Raw genomic sequence first — 25,461 nt, 5'->3', positions numbered from 1 at the left:
TACAGCCTTGCATTAGGACCCGCGAGGACTTATAGTTTGACGTCATTTTCTAGGTTTTTGCGGCGTCTAGTGATTTGATGTGAGTAGAGCTCAAGGAAACAAATGATTCCATTGGTTGAATTATTGAATACAACTCACGATTCTTTTTATTTTGTTGCCAAAGACTCGTCTTTTTGACGTCATTTTTTTGTTGGTCGTTATGTTAGCCTGATACTGAAACCCAATATGACAGGCATTTTGACGTCATTATTTGGGTTTTGCACCGCCTAGTGAGTTGTCGTTAGTAGTGCTCAGTGGTCCCATTGTTTGAACTATTGAATGCAACTCACGATTTGTTTTCTTTTGTGGCCAAAGACTGGCATTGTGACGTCATTTTTAGGTCAGTGTCAGGCAATAAGTTAACGATGGCGACGGTCAGACCCCCCTGTATATGGTTTGAAAATTCAATTAATTTTCTCTTCTTTCCCTTTAGTTTTTCAATATAAATGTTGCTGCTTGAAGGCCAAAGAACTAAAGAACAATAGGGCATCGAAAGGAAAATTTAAATTCATCAACAGAGAAAATAACACGGTCGTTTCGAGTTTCCCCTTTATCAACAAAACATGATGAATGAAACACTAAAGAGACTTAACACTAATCTCTAATTCCTCCATAACGTTTCATCGTTGCTGTTATATATGAAACGTTCACAACATCTGTCTTCCTTGATAAATCGAAGCTTTTATTCCATTTCCTTTTTCTTTAACATTTTTTTCTTCTTATTTTGATAATATTATTATTATCTACAAATTTTTCTTTCGATAATTTTGCCGTGTAAGCGTGTAAATTCTGGCCAGTAATTTATTTATTTGGCACGAGGCGCCCTGACTTCCCTGGCATGTGGCAGGACACGGCTCGCTTACTCTCTTTGGTAATGAGATGTCTTGATCACTCACACATACACTCACACATACACACACACACACACACACACACACTGACACTCACACGTATCCCAAACAATACAGACATCAATTTACGCGTGCATTGGTGTTGAACCATTCTTCTTCTTTTAATAAACAGTTTACTGCCAAAAACATGAATTTAAAAATTTGGCCAGAAAACTTGTCCTTCAAATATCGATCAAATTAACCGACCTTCATTTTGACAAAAAAAAAGCTCAAACCTGGAACCTCGCGAAATCTTTCTTAAGTCCCAGGTTTGAGAGTTTTTTTGCCAAGATCAGGATCATTTAAATCGATCGATATTTGAAGGACGAATTTTCTGACCAAATTTTTGTAAACGTGTCTTTCCAGAGTACATCAAATAACTGGTTACTTCTTTTTTTTCTTTTCTTATTCAATGCTTCACGTATCGTTTTGGATTTTGTGTTATTACTCCCCTTGCTAATCTCCATCTCCAATCAGCGTGCACTAGATGGCGCTGCGTTACGTTAATCCGTGTGACGTGCCCGTTAAAAGCGGCATAATCTGTGCATAGTGAAGGGATCTATCTGGCGCCAGTCCGCTATAAAACGTCTGTCTGGGAAATCTCCCAGTTTTTTTTCTCCCCAATGTTTTTTTTTCTTGGTCTTTTTTTTTTTAGTCGTTTCTTTGCAATATCTTCCAATAGCAATCCAATATATACATCACACCCGAAGTACACATTTTTACAAGTCTGGTAACCGATCGTAATTATGGGCTTGATTTATCATTGTAGTAAAGGATAATGATTTACATTGACTTGAAATTATTTTAGCGGCATCTATAAAGTATATATATATATATATATATATATATATATATATATATATATATATATATATATATATATATATATATATTATAAGATGCCCTCGGAGTATTTCTATTACAACGATGAACCCAAAACAATCTGGGTTATCAGACCTGCAAATATGTACACGTCCGTAACACCCAATCTTTCAAAAAGTTCCTGAGAATAATCTGGAATATTTGTTGATTTCATTCTTGCATTTTACTAGTGATTTAACAGGGAGTAGAGTTGACAGCGCCGCTGATGGTAGGGACTATTTATATATTAATTTAATAAATTGTTCCCTTTCCGCCACGACATCATAAAATATCATCGCCTAGGCATACCAGGAAGGAATACAGATAATTCATCAAACAAGATGTCTAATGTCAACGGGAATCACCCATGTTGTCCAAGTGAGCGAATTGGGTGCTAATAATCTTGCCCAAGGAAAAAAACCAAAGTGCCTGAAGCGAAGCTCGAACCAGGGACCTTCTGGGTCACAGTGCAATGCCTTTTTTCTTAACAACAAGATATGAAGTGAGTAGAAAAGTGCCAGAAGACAATAGAGAATAAAAATTTTTTTTCCGCGGCGGTGGTGGGGTTTGAACCTGCGACCTTATTGGTACGACAACTCCGCCTGGCAGGTGAGAGCGTGGCTCTACCGTGTGAGCTATCCACGAACACAAAAAATATTCGTTTCAAACCCAAAGTCATTTCTAGATCCCTCTCTCACCCACTTCTTGAGATCGCCGATTCGTTCACCACCATCGCGAAGTAATTTTGACCAGCAGTTAAGCTTAATAGCCAATATTCTCATCACAAACATATAACATAGAAACGATTGAGACATTGAGTATGCTCCGGTGTATGGGGTGAATTTTTAATTCAGAAAAGTGAGTGGAGCAGGCACTTATGTTGGTAACAACAAGATATGAAGTGAGTAGAAAAGTGCCAGAAGACAATAGAGAATAAAAAATTTTTTTTCCGCGGCGGTGGTGGGGTTTGAACCTGCGACCTTATTGGTACGACAACTCCGCCTGGCAGGTGAGAGCGTGGCTCTACCGTGTGAGCTATCCACGAACACAAAAAATATTCGTTTCAAACCCAAAGTCATTTCTAGATCCCTCTCTCACCCACTTCTTGAGATCGCCGATTCGTTCACCACCATCGCGAAGTAATTTTGACCAGCAGTTAAGCTTAATAGCCATATTCTCATCACAAACATATAACATAGAAACGATTGAGACATTGAGTATGCTCCGGTGTATGGGGTGAATTTTTAATTCAGAAAAGTGAGTGGAGCAGGCACTTATGTTAGTAACAACAAGATATGAAGTGAGTAGAAAAGTGCCAGAAGACAATAGAGAATAAAAAATTTTTTTCCGCGGCGTGGTGGGGTTTGAACCTGCGACCTTATTGGTACGACAACTCCGCCTGGCAGGTGAGAGCGTGGCTCTACCGTGTGAGCTATCCACGAACACAAAAAATATTCGTTTCAAACCAAAGTCATTTCTAGATCCCTCTCTCACCCACTTCTTGAGATCGCCGATTCGTTCACCACCATCGCGAAGTAATTTTGACCAGCAGTTAAGCTTAATAGCCAATATTCTCATCACAAACATATAACATAGAAACGATTGAGACATTGAGTATGCTCCGGTGTATGGGGTGAATTTTTAATTCAGAAAAGTGAGTGGAGCAGGCACTTATGTTGGTAACAACAAGATATGAAGTGAGTAGAAAAGTGCCAGAAGACAATAGAGAATAAAAATTTTTTTTTCCGCGGGCGTGGTGGGGTTTGAACCTGCGACCTTATTGGTACGACAACTCCGCCTGGCAGGTGAGAGCGTGGCTCTACCGTGTGAGCTATCCACGAACACAAAAATATTCGTTTCAAACCCAAAGTCATTTCTAGATCCCTCTCTCACCCACTTCTTGAGATCGCCGATTCGTTCACCACCATCGCGAAGTAATTTTGACCAGCAGTTAAGCTTAATAGCCAATATTCTCATCACAAACATATAACATAGAAACGATTGAGACATTGAGTATGCTCCGGTGTATGGGGTGAATTTTTAATTCAGAAAAGTGAGTGGAGCAGGCACTTATGTTGGTAACAACAAGATATGAAGTGAGTAGAAAAGTGCCAGAAGACAATAGAGAATAAAAATTTTTTTTCCGCGGCGGTGGTGGGGTTTGAACCTGCGACCTTATTGGTACGACAACTCCGCCTGGCAGGTGAGAGCGTGGCTCTACCGTGTGAGCTATCCACGAACACAAAAAATATTCGTTTCAAACCCAAAGTCATTTCTAGATCCCTCTCTCACCCACTTCTTGAGATCGCCGATTCGTTCACCACCATCGCGAAGTAATTTTGACCAGCAGTTAAGCTTAATAGCCAATATTCTCATCACAAACATATAACATAGAAACGATTGAGACATTGAGTATGCTCCGGTGTATGGGGTGAATTTTTAATTCAGAAAAGTGAGTGGAGCAGGCACTTATGTTGGTAACAACAAGATATGAAGTGAGTAGAAAAGTGCCAGAAGACAATAGAGAATAAAAATTTTTTTTCCGCGGCGGTGGTGGGGTTTGAACCTGCGACCTTATTGGTACGACAACTCCGCCTGGCAGGTGAGAGCGTGGCTCTACCGTGTGAGCTATCCACGAACACAAAAAATATTCGTTTCAAACCCAAAGTCATTTCTAGATCCCTCTCTCACCCACTTCTTGAGATCGCCGATTCGTTCACCACCATCGCGAAGTAATTTTGACCAGCAGTTAAGCTTAATAGCCAATATTCTCATCACAAACATATAACATAGAAACGATTGAGACATTGAGTATGCTCCGGTGTATGGGGTGAATTTTAATTCAGAAAAGTGAGTGGAGCAGGCACTTATGTTGGTAACAACAAGATATGAAGTGAGTAGAAAAGTGCCAGAAGACAATAGAGAATAAAAATTTTTTTTCCGCGGCGGTGGTGGGGTTTGAACCTGCGACCTTATTGGTACGACAACTCCGCCTGGCAGGTGAGAGCGTGGCTCTACCGTGTGAGCTATCCACGAACACAAAAAATATTCGTTTCAAACCCAAAGTCATTTCTAGATCCCTCTCTCACCCACTTCTTGAGATCGCCGATTCGTTCACCACCATCGCGAAGTAATTTTGACCAGCAGTTAAGCTTAATAGCCAATATTCTCATCACAAACATATAACATAGAAACGATTGAGACATTGAGTATGCTCCGGTGTATGGGGTGAATTTTTAATTCAGAAAAGTGAGTGGAGCAGGCACTTATGTTGGTAACAACAAGATATGAAGTGAGTAGAAAAGTGCCAGAAGACAATAGGAATAAAAATTTTTTTTCCGCGGCGGTGGTGGGGTTTGAACCTGCGACCTTATTGGTACGACAACTCCGCCTGGCAGGTGAGAGCGTGGCTCTACCGTGTGAGCTATCCACGAACACAAAAAATATTCGTTTCAAACCCAAAGTCATTTCTAGATCCCTCTCTCACCACTTCTTGAGATCGCCGATTCGTTCACCACCATCGCGAAGTAATTTTGACCAGCAGTTAAGCTTAATAGCCAATATTCTCATCACAAACATATAACATAGAAACGATTGAGACATTGAGTATGCTCCGGTGTATGGGGTGAATTTTTAATTCAGAAAAGTGAGTGGAGCAGGCACTTATGTTGGTAACAACAAGATATGAAGTGAGTAGAAAAGTGCCAGAAGACAATAGAGAATAAAAAAATTTTTTCCGCGGCGGTGGTGGGGTTTGAACCTGCGACCTTATTGGTACGACAACTCCGCCTGGCAGGTGAGAGCGTGGCTCTACCGTGTGAGCTATCCACGAACACAAAAAATATTCGTTTCAAACCCAAAGTCATTTCTAGATCCCTCTCTCACCCACTTCTTGAGATCGCCGATTCGCTCACCACCATCGCGAAGTAATTTTGACCAGCAGTTAAGCTTAATAGCCAATATTCTCATCACAAACATATAACATAGAAACGATTGAGACATTGAGTATGCTCCGGTGTATGGGGTGAATTTTTAATTCAGAAAAGTGAGTGGAGCAGGCACTTATGTTGGTAACAACAAGATATGAAGTGAGTAGAAAAGTGCCAGAAGACAATAGAGAATAAAATTTTTTTTCCCGCGGCGGTGGTGGGGTTTGGACCTGCGACCTTATTGGTACGACAACTCCGCCTGGCAGGTGAGAGCGTGGCTCTACCGTGTGAGCTATCCACTAACACAAAAAATATTCGTTTCAAACCCAAAGTCATTTCTAGATCCCTCTCTCACCCACTTCTTGAGATCGCCGATTCGTTCACCACCATCGCGAAGTAATTTTGACCAGCAGTTAAGCTTAATAGCCAATATTCTCATCACAAACATATAACATAGAAACGATTGAGACATTGAGTATGCTCCGGTGTATGGGGTGAATTTTTAATTCAGAAAAGTGAGTGGAGCAGGCACTTATGTTATTTCTTGTAATTTTCATTCTTGCTTTGCCTGGCGACTTTCATACACATTTGTTCGGATCATTATCTTAGAGAAACAAAGAGAGGAGAGAGAGAGAGAGAGAGAGAGAGAGAGAGAGAGAGAGAGAGAGAGAGAGAGAGAGTACCCAACACTTACAAAAGTTGAGGGCCACAAGAATCATTTTCCGCTCTATTTCTATTTCTTAGATATTATAAGTTGGTTCACAGCGTTCCAATATTATCCATATTATGTCACCTTGCTCTGTAATATAACAACAACAACAAAAATAAATAAATAGATAAATAAATAAATGAATAGATAAATAAATAAATAAATAAATAAATAAATAAATAAATAAATAAATAAATAAATAAAACACATTTTTTACAAAATATTGGCCTAAAAATTCTTACTTCAAAAATATAATTCATTAAAATGACCCTCATCTTGCGATAAGCTCTCAAACCTGGGACTTTAAGAAGTCATCAAAGAACCGGGAAGTCCCAGTTTTTAAATTGTTGCACATTTCAATCGATCGATACTGGAAGAACGATTTTTTATTTTATTTTATTTTTTTAAAAATTTGTTTGTTGTTTTTTTTTTTGGTGGGGGGGGGGGGGGGGGGAAATTATAAAAATGAGTTGGTTTTATTTTTGTTTCAGATTACGCAGATCAGTGGGATGTCCAGAACATCCTTCTAATGCGTTTGGTTTCTATCAAAGCCATCAAGAGTTCTCTGCCCTTCCATCCATCATCAATCTTCCCCGTAGGGCTACACTGCCGTACTCTGGAAAAACACGTATTTAAAATTTTGGCCATAAAAACTCGTCCTTCAAATATCCATCGATTAAAATGACCCTCATCTTGGCAAAAACTCCCAAAACCCGGGAATTAAGGAAGACTTCGTGGAAGTCCCAGGTTTGAGAGTTTTTGCCAAGGTGAAGGTCATTTTAATTAATCGATATTTGAAGGACGTGATTTCTGGCCAAAATGTAAAATGCTAGTTTTTGGAAGAGAATGGCAGTTTAGCGTGTATCATATCATTGTCTATTTGAGAGATGCAATACTCCCCCTGGGACACAATTTAATTCCTTTACGATTCGTACATGATAATAATCCTATAACGGAAGTCAATCGGGACCCCTGCCGTCAACCGAATTTTATTACCTCCCTTTGTTCCTCCCGCTATTTTCTGATTTGTCTCCCTTTGCTTTATATTACAGTAGTCTAAAAATAAATAAATGTGTATTGCTTTGCCCTTGTTTTGTTTTTGTTGTTATTGTTTGTTTTGTTTGTATTTTTATCATTTTAAGGAAAATGGGCTTAAATTAATTCGATTTGTATCGCGTTGTCAAAAGCCACCTGTGATCATAATACGTCACAGCGTTGGCTTCTTGTATGGCCGAGTTGGTAACGATTGAATTTGCGGCTTGTATCTAAAGTCATAAGCAACAAGTAAGCATTGTCGTTGACCCGATGGATAACAATAAACGGGTTGGGTGAAAATACGGGCAATAGGGAACATAAGTGTGATGTCAAAAACTAGTTTCAATCTCATTGGAAGTGTAAAACCACTCTTCCAGAGAACTGGAATTGATCTTCTGGCTTCAGAGTGATGGCAGTTTATTTTCTCGTCTTAATATAAGCAGGTCGTCTATAAAGATCACCCATCATCGCTCTTTTACGTCTCGTAATCTTAAGAATTTGCCTATACATCATGCTCAGAAAAATTCCACCTTTTGATTCAATATATAACCTATCATTATTAGTACTCCGAAGGAACTAATTATATACACAATTCTAGGAATTTGGAAACACTTTCTAGGAGTTTGGAACCGGATGAGTGGAAGGTGTGACGTCACAACTTCTCTGTCCAATTTATATCTTTCTGATCCCGATAAAAAAATGAAGCAGAGAAGTACGAGAAGTCAATAGAGAATGAAAAAAAAATGTGTTGCAATGGGGAGTTGAACCGGAGACATTGTATTCTTATTGGTGCTTTTAGGTAAAATACTCACAACATCCGTCATCCAGATTAAACATGCCTAACACACGTTCCAACGCATAAAACTATGTGCTAAAAACTTATAGATAGAACGAAATTGACGTCACTTACCTCTTTGCTATTGTTCTTTGCCAGCCTTTTTTTTTATGCCTGTAGTTATCAAGACATTGTATTACTAATCAGACAATAAACGTTTCAGGTTACATATTGTTTTGTGTGTTGGTCGGTACGTTATATCTAGCTGACAAGTTGTTGTGAGTTGTTTTTTTTTTTTTTTTTTTTTGGCAAATCTCAATGTATCAAAAGTCACGACAACAATGTTATATCAAGCCCATAATAGGCTTCAACAGTCTTGACGTCACTTCCCTCCTAATGACGCATTTTAACTTAGATACTGGTTCTAAACTATCGGAACAATGGCGGACGCCCTTATGAAATAATTCTCCGACGAGCATAAAAGTGTATCCAGAGGAGTAAAGCATTATCAATCTATTCCTGTAAAGTGTATCCAGAGGAGAAAAGCATTATCAATCTAATCCTGTTTTGACTTTTATACATTCTGATCACATGACATGTGAAAAAGTTCTAGCCAGCATGAAGAATAAAAAGTACCGATTTTCTTTGTTTAGAACCACGATGACCGCCGTTGCTGGGCGGACGTGACATCAGACGAATCCAATTGCGTCCTCTTATCAGACCTGATATCTATATGTACATGTCTTTTCAATCTTTTAGGTTTTCCCATTTATATTGTACGACATGTAGATTTATTAATAAGTGGGGTATTTTATTGTCACCCAGTGATAATAATTCTCTCCCCTGCCAGTCACAACAATTACATTATAATAATCAGTGTGTATTTTACATGGCCACAATAAATGATGGATATCTCCCCAGCGTGTAATGAACTGCAATAACTAGAGTTTATCGGCCAAATCTTGATAGGAAATTGGCCAGGTTTTATTATTATTATTGTTGGTGTTGCTGTTAAGCCAAAGATTCGCAGATCACCCTTTTGCTGCTGTACGCTGACAAAACGCATTTTTAAAATTTGGCCAGAAAATGTCTCCGGCATAGAACGATCAATTAAAATGATCTCAATATGTCAAAATTTATGATTAAACCCAAGACGTCAGTCATTTATTAACATATTTTATGTACTTTAGGACTTATAAAAGAACACTCTAAGACCTCTTGTTGGTTGAAATAACCCAAAATATTGCAACAATTCTAAAACAGTTGCGATTGTTAACAAAAAAAAATATTGTTGGAAATAAATTCTTGGGAATTAAACAATAGGAGCATTGAATTTCTAAATTTTATAATTTTTTCACTTTTTTTTCGGGGGGGGGGGGTGGGGTGGGGGGGGGCGGTGGGTGGGGGGGGGGGGCTTCTTCAACAAAACAAAACAAAAAATTAGAGAAAAAAAAAAGGGGGGGGGGAGCAATGAATAAACAAACTGCAGTTTGAATTTGTAGCAAATGTCTTTGAAAGGAAGGACCAAACCAACAGGGCAGAGGATGGTGGAAAGGGAGAGGATTGAAATTGGATGGTACTCCTGGGTGGGGGCTAGGACAGTAGCCAAGGACTGGATGAAATGGAAGGAAAATGTCCAGGCCTTTTACGCCTCCTGGCGCCAGATAGATTGACGGTTAAGGTTAGGAGAAGATTTGGGGGATATTCAAAGTGAACGAAATGAAAACATGAAGTCACTTCTGGAGGAAGAATTCGTTTCAGCAGCAAGATAAATTATTTTTAAAAATAATTATAAAAAGAGTCTCTATGTCAGAAATGCTATCTGGTCAAAATGTGACAATACGTTTGAGTTTTCTGGCCAAAATGTGACAATACGTTTGGGTTTTCTGGCCAAAATTATAAAATGTGTTTTGTCTTTTTAAGGAAGTCTTAATTCCTAAGCCATTATCGAGTTATCGCCCCTGTTCCATTTGACAAAGGCGTTACGCCATGACTTCCAAAATGATTTGGACAATGTAAGGATTGGGGGGGATCGCGATAGGTGATTATATTGATACGAGGCAACAAAGCCATGTTTTACAGTAATGATTTTGATTCAGATGATGATGATGATCTCTGGTTTGTTAATACATAATGCTATCTCCGACTGGAATCTAATCTAGTGTTTGCAGCCATTTGCCTTTGAGGTTAGACTTGGTCTGGGGAAGGAAGACATCGGCCAGGCATGTCATCGGATTGAGGGGTTGCCTGTTGGGGATAAACTTTTTTTGTAGTTTTCAATTAAACGGTTTTATAATATTGATAGTTTGTCTGATGTCTTTAAAACTTGTATTTTTGTTTGGTGCTGTGTCTTTTTTTATTTCTTTAATTTTGTTTTGTTTTGGTTTTGGGTTTTTTTGTGTGTTTTGTTTTCTTTTTAATTTGATTATTTGTTTCTTTGATTTTTTTTTGTGTGAGTATTTCAAACTCTATCTTAGGTGTTTGCATCGTTGTTTGTTTTCTGGGTCTTCTCTGTCATTGTTTCTTTTTTATATTGTTTTCTGGGTGGGATTTTCCCCCTATATTTCATGGCTGTTTGAGAATGTTATTATAAACTGCCACCAAATCTAAACAATATTCGTTTAAACGTTGTGATAATTTTCCTCGTCTGCTACCTAAGTTGGTAGAAACTATTCCAAAATATAACTGCTCTTCGCTGCTGACAAAACATGCAATTTTTCCCCGAATTATTGCCCCCAAAAAACATTTATTGTTTCATAAAATATCAAGAAATTAAGATTACCGACACCTTAAAAAAAGGAATCCTCGGAAAACTCTCGGGTTTGATCATAGTGACACGTTTGGGGTTTTGTAATCAAGTAAGATTTATTGTAATATTAAATATGTGGTAAAACATGATCTGCACAAAATGTGAAAATGTTGTGTTTTTTCGGTCAGAGCGATGTATGTACTTTGGAAATGGTTAGCAATGAATGCACGAGTACAGTTCGTGACCGATGTTGAAAACTAATTGGTCTGGAAAGAACAGAGCAAAATGAAAATGAATGGAAAGGTGGGATTCTCATGTTGGTCATCCAAATAATAGCAGTATCTTTCAGAGACATTCAGAGCCATTCTGAGTCATAAATCCCAAAATAGTGGGAATCCAAAAAGAATTACAAACGGGACCAATTAGGGACAAACCACCTTGGAGAAAATTGGAGAGCTTTTGTGAGGAGTTACAAAGTGGCATGCAAATTAGTTAGGATTTGGTTTGGCAAACAATGTGACGACAGTCCATTGAATGGATTGTAGCTTGAAGAATTCGTTGTCGGGTTATAATTCACTCATTCCACTTACAACACAATATCAATAATGGTTTACTCCAAAGCGCTCTATGTATTCTTTCCAACTGCCTTAGAGGTCTTAGGTTTAATTTCACTCAATGTACTCGAAAGTCTCACGTGAGACATCCTTTCACCGTTGGCGTTTGTATTATTACTCACATATTATAGTCGTTTCTTCACGAAAGCCTGAGTCGAATGTGACAATGTGGACATTGTTTTCCTGTAAACCTCAATGCAGAGCTCAGAAAAACAAAGATTTGTTGTGCTCCTCGTCACTCATCCGGTCACAATACACGTTCAATTGCGCTTGATTTTGAGGAAAGCTGAGAGATCCTATTTGCCATTACTTACTGACGTTTAAATTGTTTTAATTGTGTAGATTTTGTGTGTTTCGTTAATCATTTGACAATTTTTGATGTTCTTGCTCAGTGATAAGTTTCTTGTAAGGATTGAACTTTCAATTAATCAGTATCTTGGAGAAAAGTCCATTGTTTTTTCCCTCCCCTTACCAACTATAGGAAAATCATCACATTCGTTACGATACAACCAACGTTATTCTTATTCAAATTTCTTTTGTACATCATGAAATTTAAAGAAAATGAACAGTGTGTTGTAGAGCAGGTTTTGCTAAAGAAATTATGTATGGCAAAAATTTTACTGCTATTGTGTCAGAGTGATAAAAAATCTATTTTGTGTTAGTTGAGTGTGAAGTTTTGTGGAAAATCCTGAAAATTGCTGGTAAGGAGAGGGTTAAAACATGTTATGATCATCCACTCACTCACTCACTCACTCACTCACTCACTCACTCACTCACTCATTCCTCTGACCAAAGTGGACACGCAGGAGACATGAGAGATGACTTTGCAGTAAGGGCCTTCCATCCAGATCTCTCCTCAGCTTTTCTCATTAAAACTGGATTGACCATCCTTGTGCGTACCTTTATATTAAAATCCATCCAGCATTTTGTTTGGCGTCCTCTACCTCTACCCCTCTCCAAGGTTCCTTACGTGATGGTTTTTGCCAAAAGTCTCATGGCGAAAAACATGACCAAACCAAAACAACTAACCGCGTTTTACTAGGAACAGGAGAGATTCCCGTGGTCTTTTATTCAGAGAAACAACTCTTCTATAATTCTCTTCGTTCCACTCATGTTCTGTCCAAGTGGTGCCCAAACATCTTTTGCATTAACCAATTCCAAGTGACTACAGCCATTTCACTTGTGCTTGGACAGAGCTTTCAGAACGGTACATGATTATTGATCATCAATACATCTAAGTGTCGTGTATAAACCATCCAAAGTGGTAGTCCTTCAGAGCCATTACGCCCACGGAGCCTGAGTTTATCCCGGTTTCCATAGCGTGAAACGGACAATAGTAATTACTCGCTACCCATTGGATAAGAATCTAGTGATCTAACAAGCCCAGCCAGATACTGGCTGACGGCAGGTTCAGAAAAAATATCTGGACTGTTCCCTGGATTGATCTCGGTCCCTTTGCATGTGAAACAAGTTCTACTAACAGAGCTATCGGGAATCCCCAAACAGAAGTGACTGCCATTTCAAAAGCCCCTGTATTTTTATAATTCTCATTTTAAAGTTTATTACTTTGATTTATTAATATATTTATTTCTTTTCTTTCCAGATTGATATAGACACCGAATATAAACTTGGAATTCAAAGGATTTGGTATCACTGAGGAAGTAAGTAAAATTGATTATGCACTTTATACAAGAGTCAAGTAGGGCAGAATAACGTTATTGATGATCTTTAAAATTATTAGTTATAGTATAGACATATGTGTTAAATCATCTGAGTGAACATGGATATGTTCAATTAGAATACGGACTTATATTTTTTATACTTCTATAATGATGACATTCGCTAATCTTGATCATTAGGACTTATGATTCTGTTTTCTTTTATCAAGCTCAATCTGAAGTTATTCACACCAGATTGGCTCGGCTGGTTACATGTGTGCCCTGTTGTCTCAAAACAGTGTATTATTCCACCCCTCTCCCTAAATAGTAACCCGTAATGATATCAAGTTTACAATAACAATTTTTGACGTCAGATTATCAAACGTTAATTTCACCAAAATTAGATTTTTGAAAGAAAAAAAGTGGTATCATTTAAATATTTTTGAAAATGTCTTTTACTCAGAGATGACTAACTCGGAATCGATTGAGGGGTAGAATAAAAGATTTCTTGCACTCTTGCGTTTTGGAATTCGAACTTTGTTTCAAACGCGCACTCGCAAGCTCGTGCAACGGTTGGGAACACGTCCGGAATTCCAAAAATCAAGAGTGTCAGAATCGTGTATTATTCCACCTCTCTCACTGGAAAACCCTATCATTGCTTAGTAAATACGTAATCGTTGAATGATGTTTTGAACGCGTTAAATAAAAATTTTATTCAACGATTTCAGAATATTTTCACACATTTTATTGGTGTGAAATAAGATGTAAAAGACAGCTGATTGGTAATTATAAATCATCTTTTGGTGCGCATGAATACAAATCCTGGTTGTTTTGTTTTGTTTTTTTTTTTGTTTTTTTTTCTTGTTTTTTATTTGTTTGTTTGTTTGTTTGTTTTTTTTTTGTTTTTTTTTTTGTTGTTTTTTTTTGGGGGGGGGGATCAAAATACAAGTTTTGGTACTACTAGCATACATGTGGTCACGAAGTATCTAATAAATCTTACATTGAGGGGTGGAACAAACGTATTCCTTCAGAAGCTCGCAGTGTTAATGGACACGATAAAAATAACCCGATTAATTAATAAGAAGAAAGGAAGGAATCGTATTATAATATCGAGGTAAAACAGGTGACGGCGAAGAGTTACAATTACAAAAATTCACTGAGAATGATGCCATTGATCAGGGGTGTAGGACTAGCGAATATTTTACTTAAGCGCATACCGTCGTTGTTGATACCGTGTAGTTTGCTTAATTCATCACTAACTTTCATTTGTTTACATTCGGACGACTGACCGAAGGGCGTGGTTATGTTATCTACTAGGTGTCAATTAGCTCGATGAGCAACCTTGTTCTTTAACTCGCTATAGTGTTGTGTATTGAGAGCCCAAGTGAGACAACAGAAAGCAACTCCGACATAAAATATAACTGTTACAAGATATAACATCACAACTATACCAAAGACCTCCCAAATAGAGTTGTTGTGACATGCATGCTAAGCTTCTCTCCATTCTAAGGTCACCATAATAAAATCCACGGCTAAAATTCCAACCGACTCATTCATTGTCCAACCCACACCTCCGAACCCAATCACCTACCCATAAAACAAACGCCTATTCTGCCTAACCCAGGAAAACATGTTTTTAAAATTTTGGCCAGAATACTCGTCCTTCAAATATCGATCGATTTAAATGACTCTCATCTTGTCAAAAACTCTCAAACCGGAGACTTAAGGAAGGCTTCGCGAAGTCCCAGGTTTGAAGATTTTTCTACGAGGAGGGTCATTTTAATCGATCGGTATTTGAAGGAAGTTTTTCTGACCAAAATTTTAGATACCTGTATTTTCATAATACGGCAGCTTGTCAAAAATTTTGTATAAACCTGAAACATTTTCAGGATGGTATTTTAGACTTCTTTAAAGTCTTCGGTTTGAAAAAAAAATGGACAAGTTGGAGATTATCCTTAAATCAAGTGTCACAGTAAAGATTGTTCACAATTATCTTATTAAATTTTATTTTATTAAGAACTGAATTCATCTCACTCCAGTTATATTTCGGTAGGCTTAGATAAACTTTACCTTCTAATATTAGATCGTCTTTCCTTTTATAGCCTTCCCTCGAATTAATTTCTAATTAGTGAATACTTTTCGTTCTACATTCTGTCACGTAGCCACTTATTATAAAAGCTGATAGGTCTAACATTCGACACTCACTTTCTCTCCACAATCTATGCCGGACGGCCAGTCGCTCTATTCCTATATATATACTGGAAGATTTTTATCTTTTGGGACTTTGTAGATATTATATCTACACCATTAAGACGCCGGAGCTTTTAACTTTGACTGTATAATCTTCAAGGATCAAACCCAAGCCCGCTGTCAGAGGACTTCACAATAACCCCTTACCAATTGCCTGGAAGTGGAATTTTACGAGTCCAATCCTATTATCAGAGGAATAGATCATCCAAGCCCATCAACTGCCTGGAAACGTAAACTTACGAACCTGACATATTATCATAAGTTACGTAAAATATTCATATCTCTATTTGTAACTGCCACGATCACTGTTTATCTCTTTTAATTAAATTTCATCATTATTTTTATTTCATTGTAAACAAATCGTTAATTGTTTTTCATTTATAGTAACTAGTAAATTCTGGGGCCTCATTCTACATATATCTTTATGCATAGTCGAGTAGCTCTTTACTCACTTGAGACCATGACATTTTGGAGGGGACACATATAAAGAATTGAATTTATTTAGTTACTTATATCTATTTCATCTAACTTTAAAGTTTAAATTGTAAAACTCTTAATTGCCCCACTTGATCATATTTTAATTGAACTCCCTATTTACAGGATTAATTTTTTTTCTTTTTCATTTCTTCATTTAAATGGAATAGCAATTTATCCATTCATTCTTTCATTCAAATTGAATAGCATTTTATTGATTCATTCCTTCATTCATTTATTCACTTATAAATTATTCATTCATTCATTGTTCATTCATTTATTTATTCATTCATTCATTCATCCATTCATTCGTTTATTCACTCATTTATCCAATCATTCATACATTTATTCCTCCCTTCATTCTTTCATTCATACATTATCCATTCATTCATTCATCTATTCACTCAGTTTTTCATTCATTCATTCATTCCTTGTCCACTTTGTTATTATATCACTCATTTCATTTTTCATGAATTGTTTTCAATATGTTTACATTCCATAACGATTCATTCACCTACCATCCAATCACGCAGTGTTGTGAACACATTTTGTAACTATTGAAAATCTTACGATATTTTATTGTTTTGTATTTCAGACATCACTGTTAAACACTCTTCAATGCCTAATTACAATTGTTGAACAACCATTGAACAAGAGAGAGGTCCCAGCCACGAACTGAGTTGGTAAATATATCCTTCATTATTCTCTTTTACATGAGTTGGGCATCACATAGTAACTATAGACATCGTGATTTGTTTTGCATAGTGATTTGTTTTAAATGCATTTTTGGCATATTACTGTTACCGAAAACCACTTATATATTATGTTCTGAAAAGTGAGTCTTTAAAAACTAAATAATAATAAAAGGAGTCTACTAGCCGTCGTGTTATATTTAGTGATAGATAACTTGGGATTATTTTGGCATCCTATTATTGTTATCACACTCTAGTATATTAGCGTCATTGCGAATAATTGTACACAAACTAACGACGAGTCACACACATTGGTGATACATTTTTCGTAGTAACATAGTTTAGAGTACACGCGATTGACACATTGTTATTGACACAAGTCATAATAACTCCGCATTGTATTGACACATTGCTTTATAAGATATAACGATAAAAGGCATCAAATTCAACATACATAATAAGTTGAAATAAGAGAGAGAGATTTCTAAAAATAGAACAGTTCATTCCAGTAAGTGTAAATAAATAAAACAGTCAGTAACAGTATCCTGTCAATATAATATATATATAAAACATCGTAACTAATTTATTGCAACATGGAAGCATATAAAAGATACTTAAGTCTCGCAAAGGACTTAGAAATACCCCAGGAAAGAATATTTTCATGGTGCGAAGAGAAAGTAAAAGAAGAAAAAGAACACGAAGAAAGAATTCGTAGAGAAGAAAAAGAACACGAAGAAAGAATACGTAGAGAAGAACGAGAAGAAAGAGTCCAAGAAAGGGAACTAAAAAGACAAATAGCATTAGCAGAAGAAGAAACCAAAAGGACCCAAATGATGCTGGAAATTGAAAAAACAAAAACCGGTCATGAAAGAAAACATAATAATAGTGATGAATTTTTCGTGAAACTTCCACGCATGCCAACATACGATGAACGCTCAGACTGTCTAGAATCCTTCTTACACCGATTCGAAGTTCAGGCTAAAGGTTATCGTTGGCCAGAAAGCAAATGGGCCACAGCCTTGATTAACTGCTTATCTGGAGAACCGCTAAAAGTTTTCTATACCTTAACAACTGAAGATGCAGATGATTATGGTAAAATTAAAGACGCTCTACTAAAAAGATTTAGATTAACGGAAGATGGTTACCAGGAAAGGTTTCACACTGCAAAACCGGAAAGTGGAGAAGACTTTAATACATTCGTGAACCGAATTACTCAATTTCTAAATCGGTGGCTTGAGTTGGCAAACGTAAAACAAGACGACTTTGCAGGCCTTTACTATCTCACGCTGAAGAATCGAATCTATCAAGCTTGCAACCCAGATTTAGTCGCATTCTTTAAAGAGAGAAAGCCAGAAAACTTGGACAAATTAAAAATCTACGCAGAAAACTTTAACAGCGCACATCCATTGACACCCCTTAGCAGAACATTGAAGGAACCATACTACGCTGCTGCTGCTCAGAGTCCAGGTACACCTAAAGTTCAGTACTCAAATAGAACGAGCCGATCAATCACTCGGAACACGCAAGTGAAACAGGAGGATCATAGTAACAAACCATGGAACAAACAGTTCAATAGAGACCATAGCCGACCCTATCAAAACAAAACAAGAAATAGCACTGACAACAATACTGAGTATAAGAAAACCAACAAACCTATAATTAAATGTCAATATTGTGGAATGAAAGGCCACACAGCAGACAAATGTTACAAAATCGTGGGATATCCGAAAGAAACTGCAAATGCATCACTCCAAACCAGTGTAAATAATCAGACACGAATAATGTCAGGAGAAAATATAAATGTGTATTGCGTGAAAGGTATGTCACTTTTAACACAAACTCACAAATCAGGATCGCTATTTTTTTGTGAAGGCAAAGCTAATGGAACTGATTGCAAAATATTGAGAGACACAGGATGCAGTACAGTAGGAATAAAAGCATCTTTGATCAATGACGAAGACAAAACTGGAAAAACGGTACAATGCATCACATTCAGTGGCACAGTCGAAACCTTTGAAACAGCTAATGTGTATATAGAAACACCATACTATACAGGAATAGTGGAATGCTGTATACTTCCCAACCCCGTCGCTGATGTTATTGTTGGCAATATAAAAGGTCTTAAAGACAACCCAACAGATGTAAAAGAATGGTCATTAACCCAAGAAACAGCTTGTCTAGCAGAAACAAGAAAGATGACTAAGACAACAGAGAAGCCAATGACTATTTCTCTAGAACCACAACAATTTGACAGGAACAGGTTCATTGAAGAACAGAAAAAGGACCCGACTTTAACTTCATATTTCAATATCGCAAACAAAGGGACGAAATCAAAAGTTGAATACATCATTGAAAAAGATATTCTGTTCAGGTTACATAGGAAAAGAAACAAAATAGCTAAACAACTGGTCACGCCGAGTATTTACAGAAACAAAATCCTTGGAATAGCGCACGATTCAATAACTTCTGGACATCTTGGGAGCTCTTCCACATTGAAGAGAATATCCGAGAATTTCACATGGCCTGGAATTACTAAAGACGTCCGAGAATATGTGAAATCTTGTGACACATGCCAAAGAAGAGTCGCAAAAGGCAGAATACCGAGATTGCCATTAGAGACAACCCCAGTTATTGAAAAAGTTTTTCAAAAGTTGCAATTGACATTATAGGCCCTTTAACAAAATCAGATAGAAACCATACACACATACTAACACTAGTCGATTACGCAACCAGGTGGCCAGAAGCGATAGCATTGAAATCAACTACATCGGATCACATAGCTGAAGCATTGATGACAATTTTTACTAGAATAGGCATACCAAATGAGATACTGTCGGACAATGGACCCCAATTTACATCACATATGATGCATGAAACCATGAAACTCATGGGAATCCAACACTCATTCACAACTCCCTACCACCCCCAAGCAAATGGTCTTTGTGAAAGATTTAATGGCACTCTAAAGAATATGTTAAGAAAAGTGTCAGCAGAAAAACCAGATGATTGGGACAGATACTTACCAGCAATCCTATTTGCATATAGAGAAATACCCCAAGAATCTACAGGCTACTCCCCATTTGAGTTGATGTATGGACGATCACCTCGCGGCCCGATCAATATAGTAGCCGACATTTGTAAAGGGAATGAAGAGGACAATAACGAAATTATGTTTGCTTACGAATATGTAAGAAACCTGAAAGACAGAATAGAGGACACGTGTAAGCTAGCACAGGAATCCGTCACTAAAAAAGCAGAGAAATACAAGGAATACTCCGATCGAAAAAGCAGATCAAGAAAATTTGAGATTGGTGACAAAGTACTAATACTCTTACCCGATGACTCGAGTAAACTTTTAGCTACATGGAAAGGACCATTCAAAATAACAGCAGTAAAATCTAATGTTAATTACGAGATTAAAATTTACAACACAACAAAGACATTCCATGCAAATATGCTAAAAAAGTATTTTGATAGAGACACAGTGTCGCAACCTATGTTTACTAATATCGAAGCTTCAAATGCAGGATTAATCATACCATTGGTCATGGGACACAGACACCCGAGACAGAAAAACAAACAAAAATCGCACAATTGCAACCACCTAAGACAAAAAAAGAAGTACGCAAAGTACTTGGGCTCCTAAATTTTTACAGGAAATACATTTACAACTTCGCGCACATCGCGACACCGCTAACAAATCTGACAAAGAATGGGTCACCGAACAAAATTGTTTGGACAGAAGCGTGTCAGAATAGCTTTAACCAATTAAAGGCATTACTCTGTTCAGAACCAATTCTTAAATTACCCGACATATCAAAAGAATTTGTTGTAAGAACTGACGCGTCTGATAAGGGCATCGCAGGTGTACTATTACAGGAACATGAGGGAACTCTAATGCCTTGCTTATATGCAAGCAGAAAATTATTGGACAGAGAATCACGATACTCTGTAATAGAGCGTGAAGGACTGGCCATCGTCTTTGCTTTAAAGACATTCAGCAGATATCTACTGCTAAAAGAGTTTGTGGTCGAAACGGACCATAAACCACTCACGTACATAAGAAATAACAAAATGAATAATAGTAGAGTACTAAGGTGGAGTCTATTTTTGCAAATTACACTTTCAGTATCTCTCACATACCAGGTTGTGAAAATATTCACGCCGACCTACTTTCTCGATTAGTGTAATGACGTGAGAAGGGTATAACTTAACCTCCCATGCATACTGTTAGTTACCTCGCAAACTATGCCAAATCAGAACGCACAATTTCGATAATTTTATTTGTAAACATGATGACCCAACTTAATGTAACATTGAGTATTGTTTGGATATATATACCATACCCATTCATGATTTGGGAAATCTTCTCTTTATCTATTATTGTTATGAATTTTCACTCATTTATGATTAATAATTGAAATGTCAATATTTCATTTACATTTTCATTCATTTCATTTAGTAAATTACCTTCATATCATCGACTTTAATCATGCTTCATTGCCATCATTATTGTTTATCACAATGATTTGTAATCACAATCTTTCATTGTTATTGTCGCCCATTCATATACCTACGTTAATATAAACATTTCCATGTCTAGTTAATAAATAATTTAATTGTAGCACAAATCATAACAATGGATTAATGCTAGAGTATCATGATAGTAAATTTACTTCCGTTTGTAAAATCTATCTTTCCCATAATGGTTAAAGAGTATATTTTAAACGTGGGTGGGGGGTGTCACAGTAAAGATTGTTCACAATTATCTTATTAAATTTTATTTTATTAAGAACTGAATTCATCTCACTCCAGTTATATTTCGGTAGGCTTAGATAAACTTTACCTTCTAATATTAGATCGTCTTTCCTTTTTAGCCTTCCCTCGAATTAATTTCTAATTAGTGAATACTTTTCGTTCTACATTCTGTCACGTAGCCACTTATTATAAAAGCTGATAGGTCTAACATTCGACACTCACTTTCTCTCCACAATCTATGCCGGACGGCCAGTCGCTCTATTCCTATATATATATACTGGAAGATTTTTATCTTTTGGGACTTTGTAGATATTATATCTACACCATTAAGACGCCGGAGCTTTTAACTTTGACTGTATAATCTTCAAGGATCAAACCCAAGCCCGCTGTCAGAGGACTTCACAATAACCCCTTACCAATTGCCTGGAAGTGGAATTTTACGAGTCCAATCCTATTATCAGAGGAATAGATCATCCAAGCCCATCAACTGCCTGGAAACGTAAACTTACGAACCTGACATATTATCATAAGTTACGTAAAATATTCATATCTCTATTTGTAACTGCCACGATCACTGTTTATCTCTTTTAATTAAATTTCATCATTATTTTTATTTCATTGTAAACAAATCGTTAATTGTTTTTCATTTATAGTAACTAGTAAATTCTGGGGCCTCATTCTACATATATCTTTATGCATAGTCGAGTAGCTCTTTACTCACTTGAGACCATGACATCAAGGATGATTTGAAGTTTGTTTATTAATTCTCTAGATATTGGTCAAAATAAAAATGAAGCGTTCTGTCGTAAGAGGTCCGTCAGAATAAGCCTGTCAACAAACAACCCCTGAAGACTTGTAGGGAATGTCCATCTGGGCACCAAACTTCAAAGAATTCCATTCTAGATCCACATCTCTACTCTAAGTCCCGGCACAATGGCTAGTTCGGACAACTAAATTCGCAACTGACCATTACAAGATCTTCGAAGATTAGCGAGTAGGTGTTTAAATAGCCGGTGGGCAGTCTCTAGTTCATTTTACCTGACAGGTAAACTCGCTGACCATCTCGTGTTAATTCTCTCCCCTTGTTCCACTTGATGTTTGAGTTAACGTTCTGTCCTTCTCCTTTACACAAACAAAACGCCTTTTTATTTTTTATTTTTTAAAGTGTGGCCAAGAAGACAGCACCAAGTCTTAAAAAATTCCAAAATGTACTTTTAAAAAAATAAAAGATATTGAGATTTTATATAGGGCAATATCACAAAAACTGCTCAAAGCGCTTTACAGGGGATCCCTGGTCAACAGCAACGTTTAACATGAAGACGGAACATGACGCCTGTTATGCGATATTACAATTTTTCGGACAAAGACAACGCTGTTAACGGCCAGGTACTCAGTTTAGTTTACACCTGAGTATGGTGAGAGAATGGAGTAAAGAGCCTTTTCCAGGGACTCAACTATGCCGCGCCGAGCGAGGGTCAAAACCAGGACCTTCCGGTCCGAAAGCGAGTGTCATACCGCCAGACCACATAGCCGCACTCAGCGCATACAAATAGGTGCGCCGCTTATCGCCAGGATCATGATGACGTTGACTGCCTTCCTCATCCACGAAGAAAAAGAGTAGTCTTTTTTTTTAGAGCCATTAGATTCATAGAGCCAGAGTTTATCCCGGTTTCTGTAACGTGAAACGAACAAACAGCAATTGCATGCTACCCTTAGGACATGACGCTCGTCTATAGCAAAATACGTTCCGCCAGATCTGACAGATCCAGCAACCTAATCACTCTTCAGAATTTCAACTTGACCGGGGATCGATCTCGTTCTCTTTGTGTGTGAAGTGAGTGCTCTTCCAACTGAGCCATCTGGACCCACAAAGACAAAATGAAGACATTTCTGTAATCCAAGGATTTAAAGTTTTGGATTAGTTGATGGGGTTTTTATAGATATAGACGTCACTCAGGTCTATGTTATTGTTTTTTGCCATCCATGTTTACGAGTAATTCTCACTAAACTGTATTAACCAGACTATAAAAGTTCATGGTTACACATAGTTTTTGTGTGTTGGTCCGTTATACTTCCGTATGGCAATGTTGTGAGTTTCTTGCTTAGCCAAGCGCACACAATCTATATCAATCCATCGATCTCGCTAGAGTTTAAACATTTATAATTAAAATTGGATAAAGGTGGTTTTGTAGGTACATTGTATGTAGTGTCTTGGAATTACCGTTGTATGGAACAACCACAATATATGACCCATCGTCCCAAAATGGTATTATGTCGGAACGAAGCATATGCTTAAAAGTCGGATTTAATGTTAAACTTATCAAAAATATAAATTGTTGGCATTACCACCCTCTAATATGGCATCCATTCTCCTCAATAAAGCATTCAAACTCAACACAAGTCTGATATTTCTGGCTATAAATTTAATTTTCAATATCTTAACCAACCCGACTTAATACCGTTTTGAGGCGAAGGGTCACATATAGGAGCGAGAGTCTTTCTGATTTCTATGAAAATAACTAACGGGTGGGAGCGTTTGAAATAGTTTCGTTTAGTCTGTGGTGAAAGATGGTGTAATGGAAATGAGATGAGAGCGAGGTCGTAGAGTGTTGTAGAAAATTACATCTATTCTTTCTTTTCTTTTATTTTTTAATTTAAAAAGTGTGTGTGTGTGTGGGTTGGGGGGGGGGGGGGTTAGGGGTTAAAATTGCTCCGTACGGCCCACGTTAAAAATTTACAGAATTAATGGCTAAATTTAAAAATAATGAAACTATTTTTTTTTAATTGATAAACGAGTAACTTGAAAACTTTTTTCCTACAACAGTCTTGACGTCACTTCCCTCGTAATGACGCATAGTAACTTAGTAACTTGTTCTAAACTATCGGAACAATGGCGCACCCCCTTATGAAATACTTGTCCGACGAGCATGAAAGTGTATCCAGAGGAGAAAAAACATTATAAGTCTGGTCATGTTTTGACTTTTATACATTCTGATCACATGACAAGTGAAAAAACGTTTTAGCCAGCATGAAGAATAAAACGTACCGATTTTCGGTGTTTAGAACCAAGCTGGGGGTTGCTGGGCGGACTTGACGTCAGACTATTGAATCCTATTCTGTCACCCGTTGATTTAAATGCTTATTTATAATATCTGCTAGGGCATAATGATTGGTGCTTTGAAGTTGGGAATCGTTATCTGGCCACCCTGTTACCAGATTCATTTGCACGCACCTACAGACTTTATTACCGGACCAGATTTTGATCGTTGATGACTCAAAAGATTCGTCTCGATTTATGTTAATCTCCACCATAAAATAGTATAATAACTAAAACAGATGAGTGCCTGTCAATATTTCCGATTATCCACGAATCAAATATCAAACAAAATAAGTAATGTGCGGCTATGTGGTCTTGATGTATGACACTCGCTTTCGGATCGGAATGTCCTGGGTTCGAGCCTCGCTCGGCGCATAGTTGAGTCAACAGCGGCGTCATGTCACGTCCTACATTCCTTAAAAAAAAAAAAGTGTTGCTCTTGGTCAGAAAACCCTTTGTAAAACGCTTTGAGCACTTTAGTGGATATTACGCTATATAAATCCTCAAGTTTTTTTGTGTGTGTTTTTTTGTTGTTGTTGTTGTTAGTGAATAAAATGTCTTAAGGCTGAAATTTTAAAGGTTATTCAATTCGGTGCGTATTTTTTTTTATCGTGTTCATTTGTCTGTCTGTTTTGTGGTTTTCTTTCTTTCTTCTTTTCTTGTGTTTTATGTATCTATTTGTTGATTTTAAAAATACACTTAGCCGCTACCTTTGATTACTTTCTCCCTCTCCTGTTGTTTCGCCCCTAAACTTTTCATTTTAGTGAATGGATGCAGACTTTTAATAGTTTCTTTTGAAAATTAGTGTAAGATTATCGAATTTCGAGATGAAAGAAGACTCAAGGGGGGATTACTCCTAATGACTAACGGTACGCGGTAGCGTAACTCTTACTTTGATCGTAATTGGAAACGAATGGCAGTTGGTAACGCT

The 25,461-nt window shown here is 37.2% G+C and overlaps 1 protein-coding gene across 1 annotated transcript in view; it reads left to right on the top strand.

Moving 5' to 3' along the window:
- LOC144973357 (uncharacterized) overlaps positions 1-22,062 on the top strand; it is a 439,718-nt gene extending 417,656 nt beyond the window's left edge. Inside the window, exons 3-4 of the mRNA XM_078915684.1 lie at positions 13,205-13,262; positions 15,610-22,062. Of these exons, the coding sequence (XP_078771810.1) occupies positions 17,269-19,344 (2,076 nt within the window). The 5' untranslated portion in view covers positions 13,205-13,262; positions 15,610-17,268 and the 3' untranslated portion in view covers positions 19,345-22,062. The remainder of the gene's footprint in view (positions 1-13,204; positions 13,263-15,609) is intronic.
- Positions 22,063-25,461: the final 3,399 nt, after the last annotated feature.

The sequence above is a fragment of the Berghia stephanieae genome, chromosome 5 (genome assembly GCF_034508935.2).
Source record: "Berghia stephanieae isolate SIO BIC M18660-M18661 chromosome 5, UCSD_Bste_1.3, whole genome shotgun sequence".
Taxonomy (NCBI): domain Eukaryota; kingdom Metazoa; phylum Mollusca; class Gastropoda; order Nudibranchia; family Aeolidiidae; genus Berghia; species Berghia stephanieae.
Note: the sequence above shows the minus strand (reverse complement) of the source record. Positions and strands in the feature narration are given on the sequence as shown.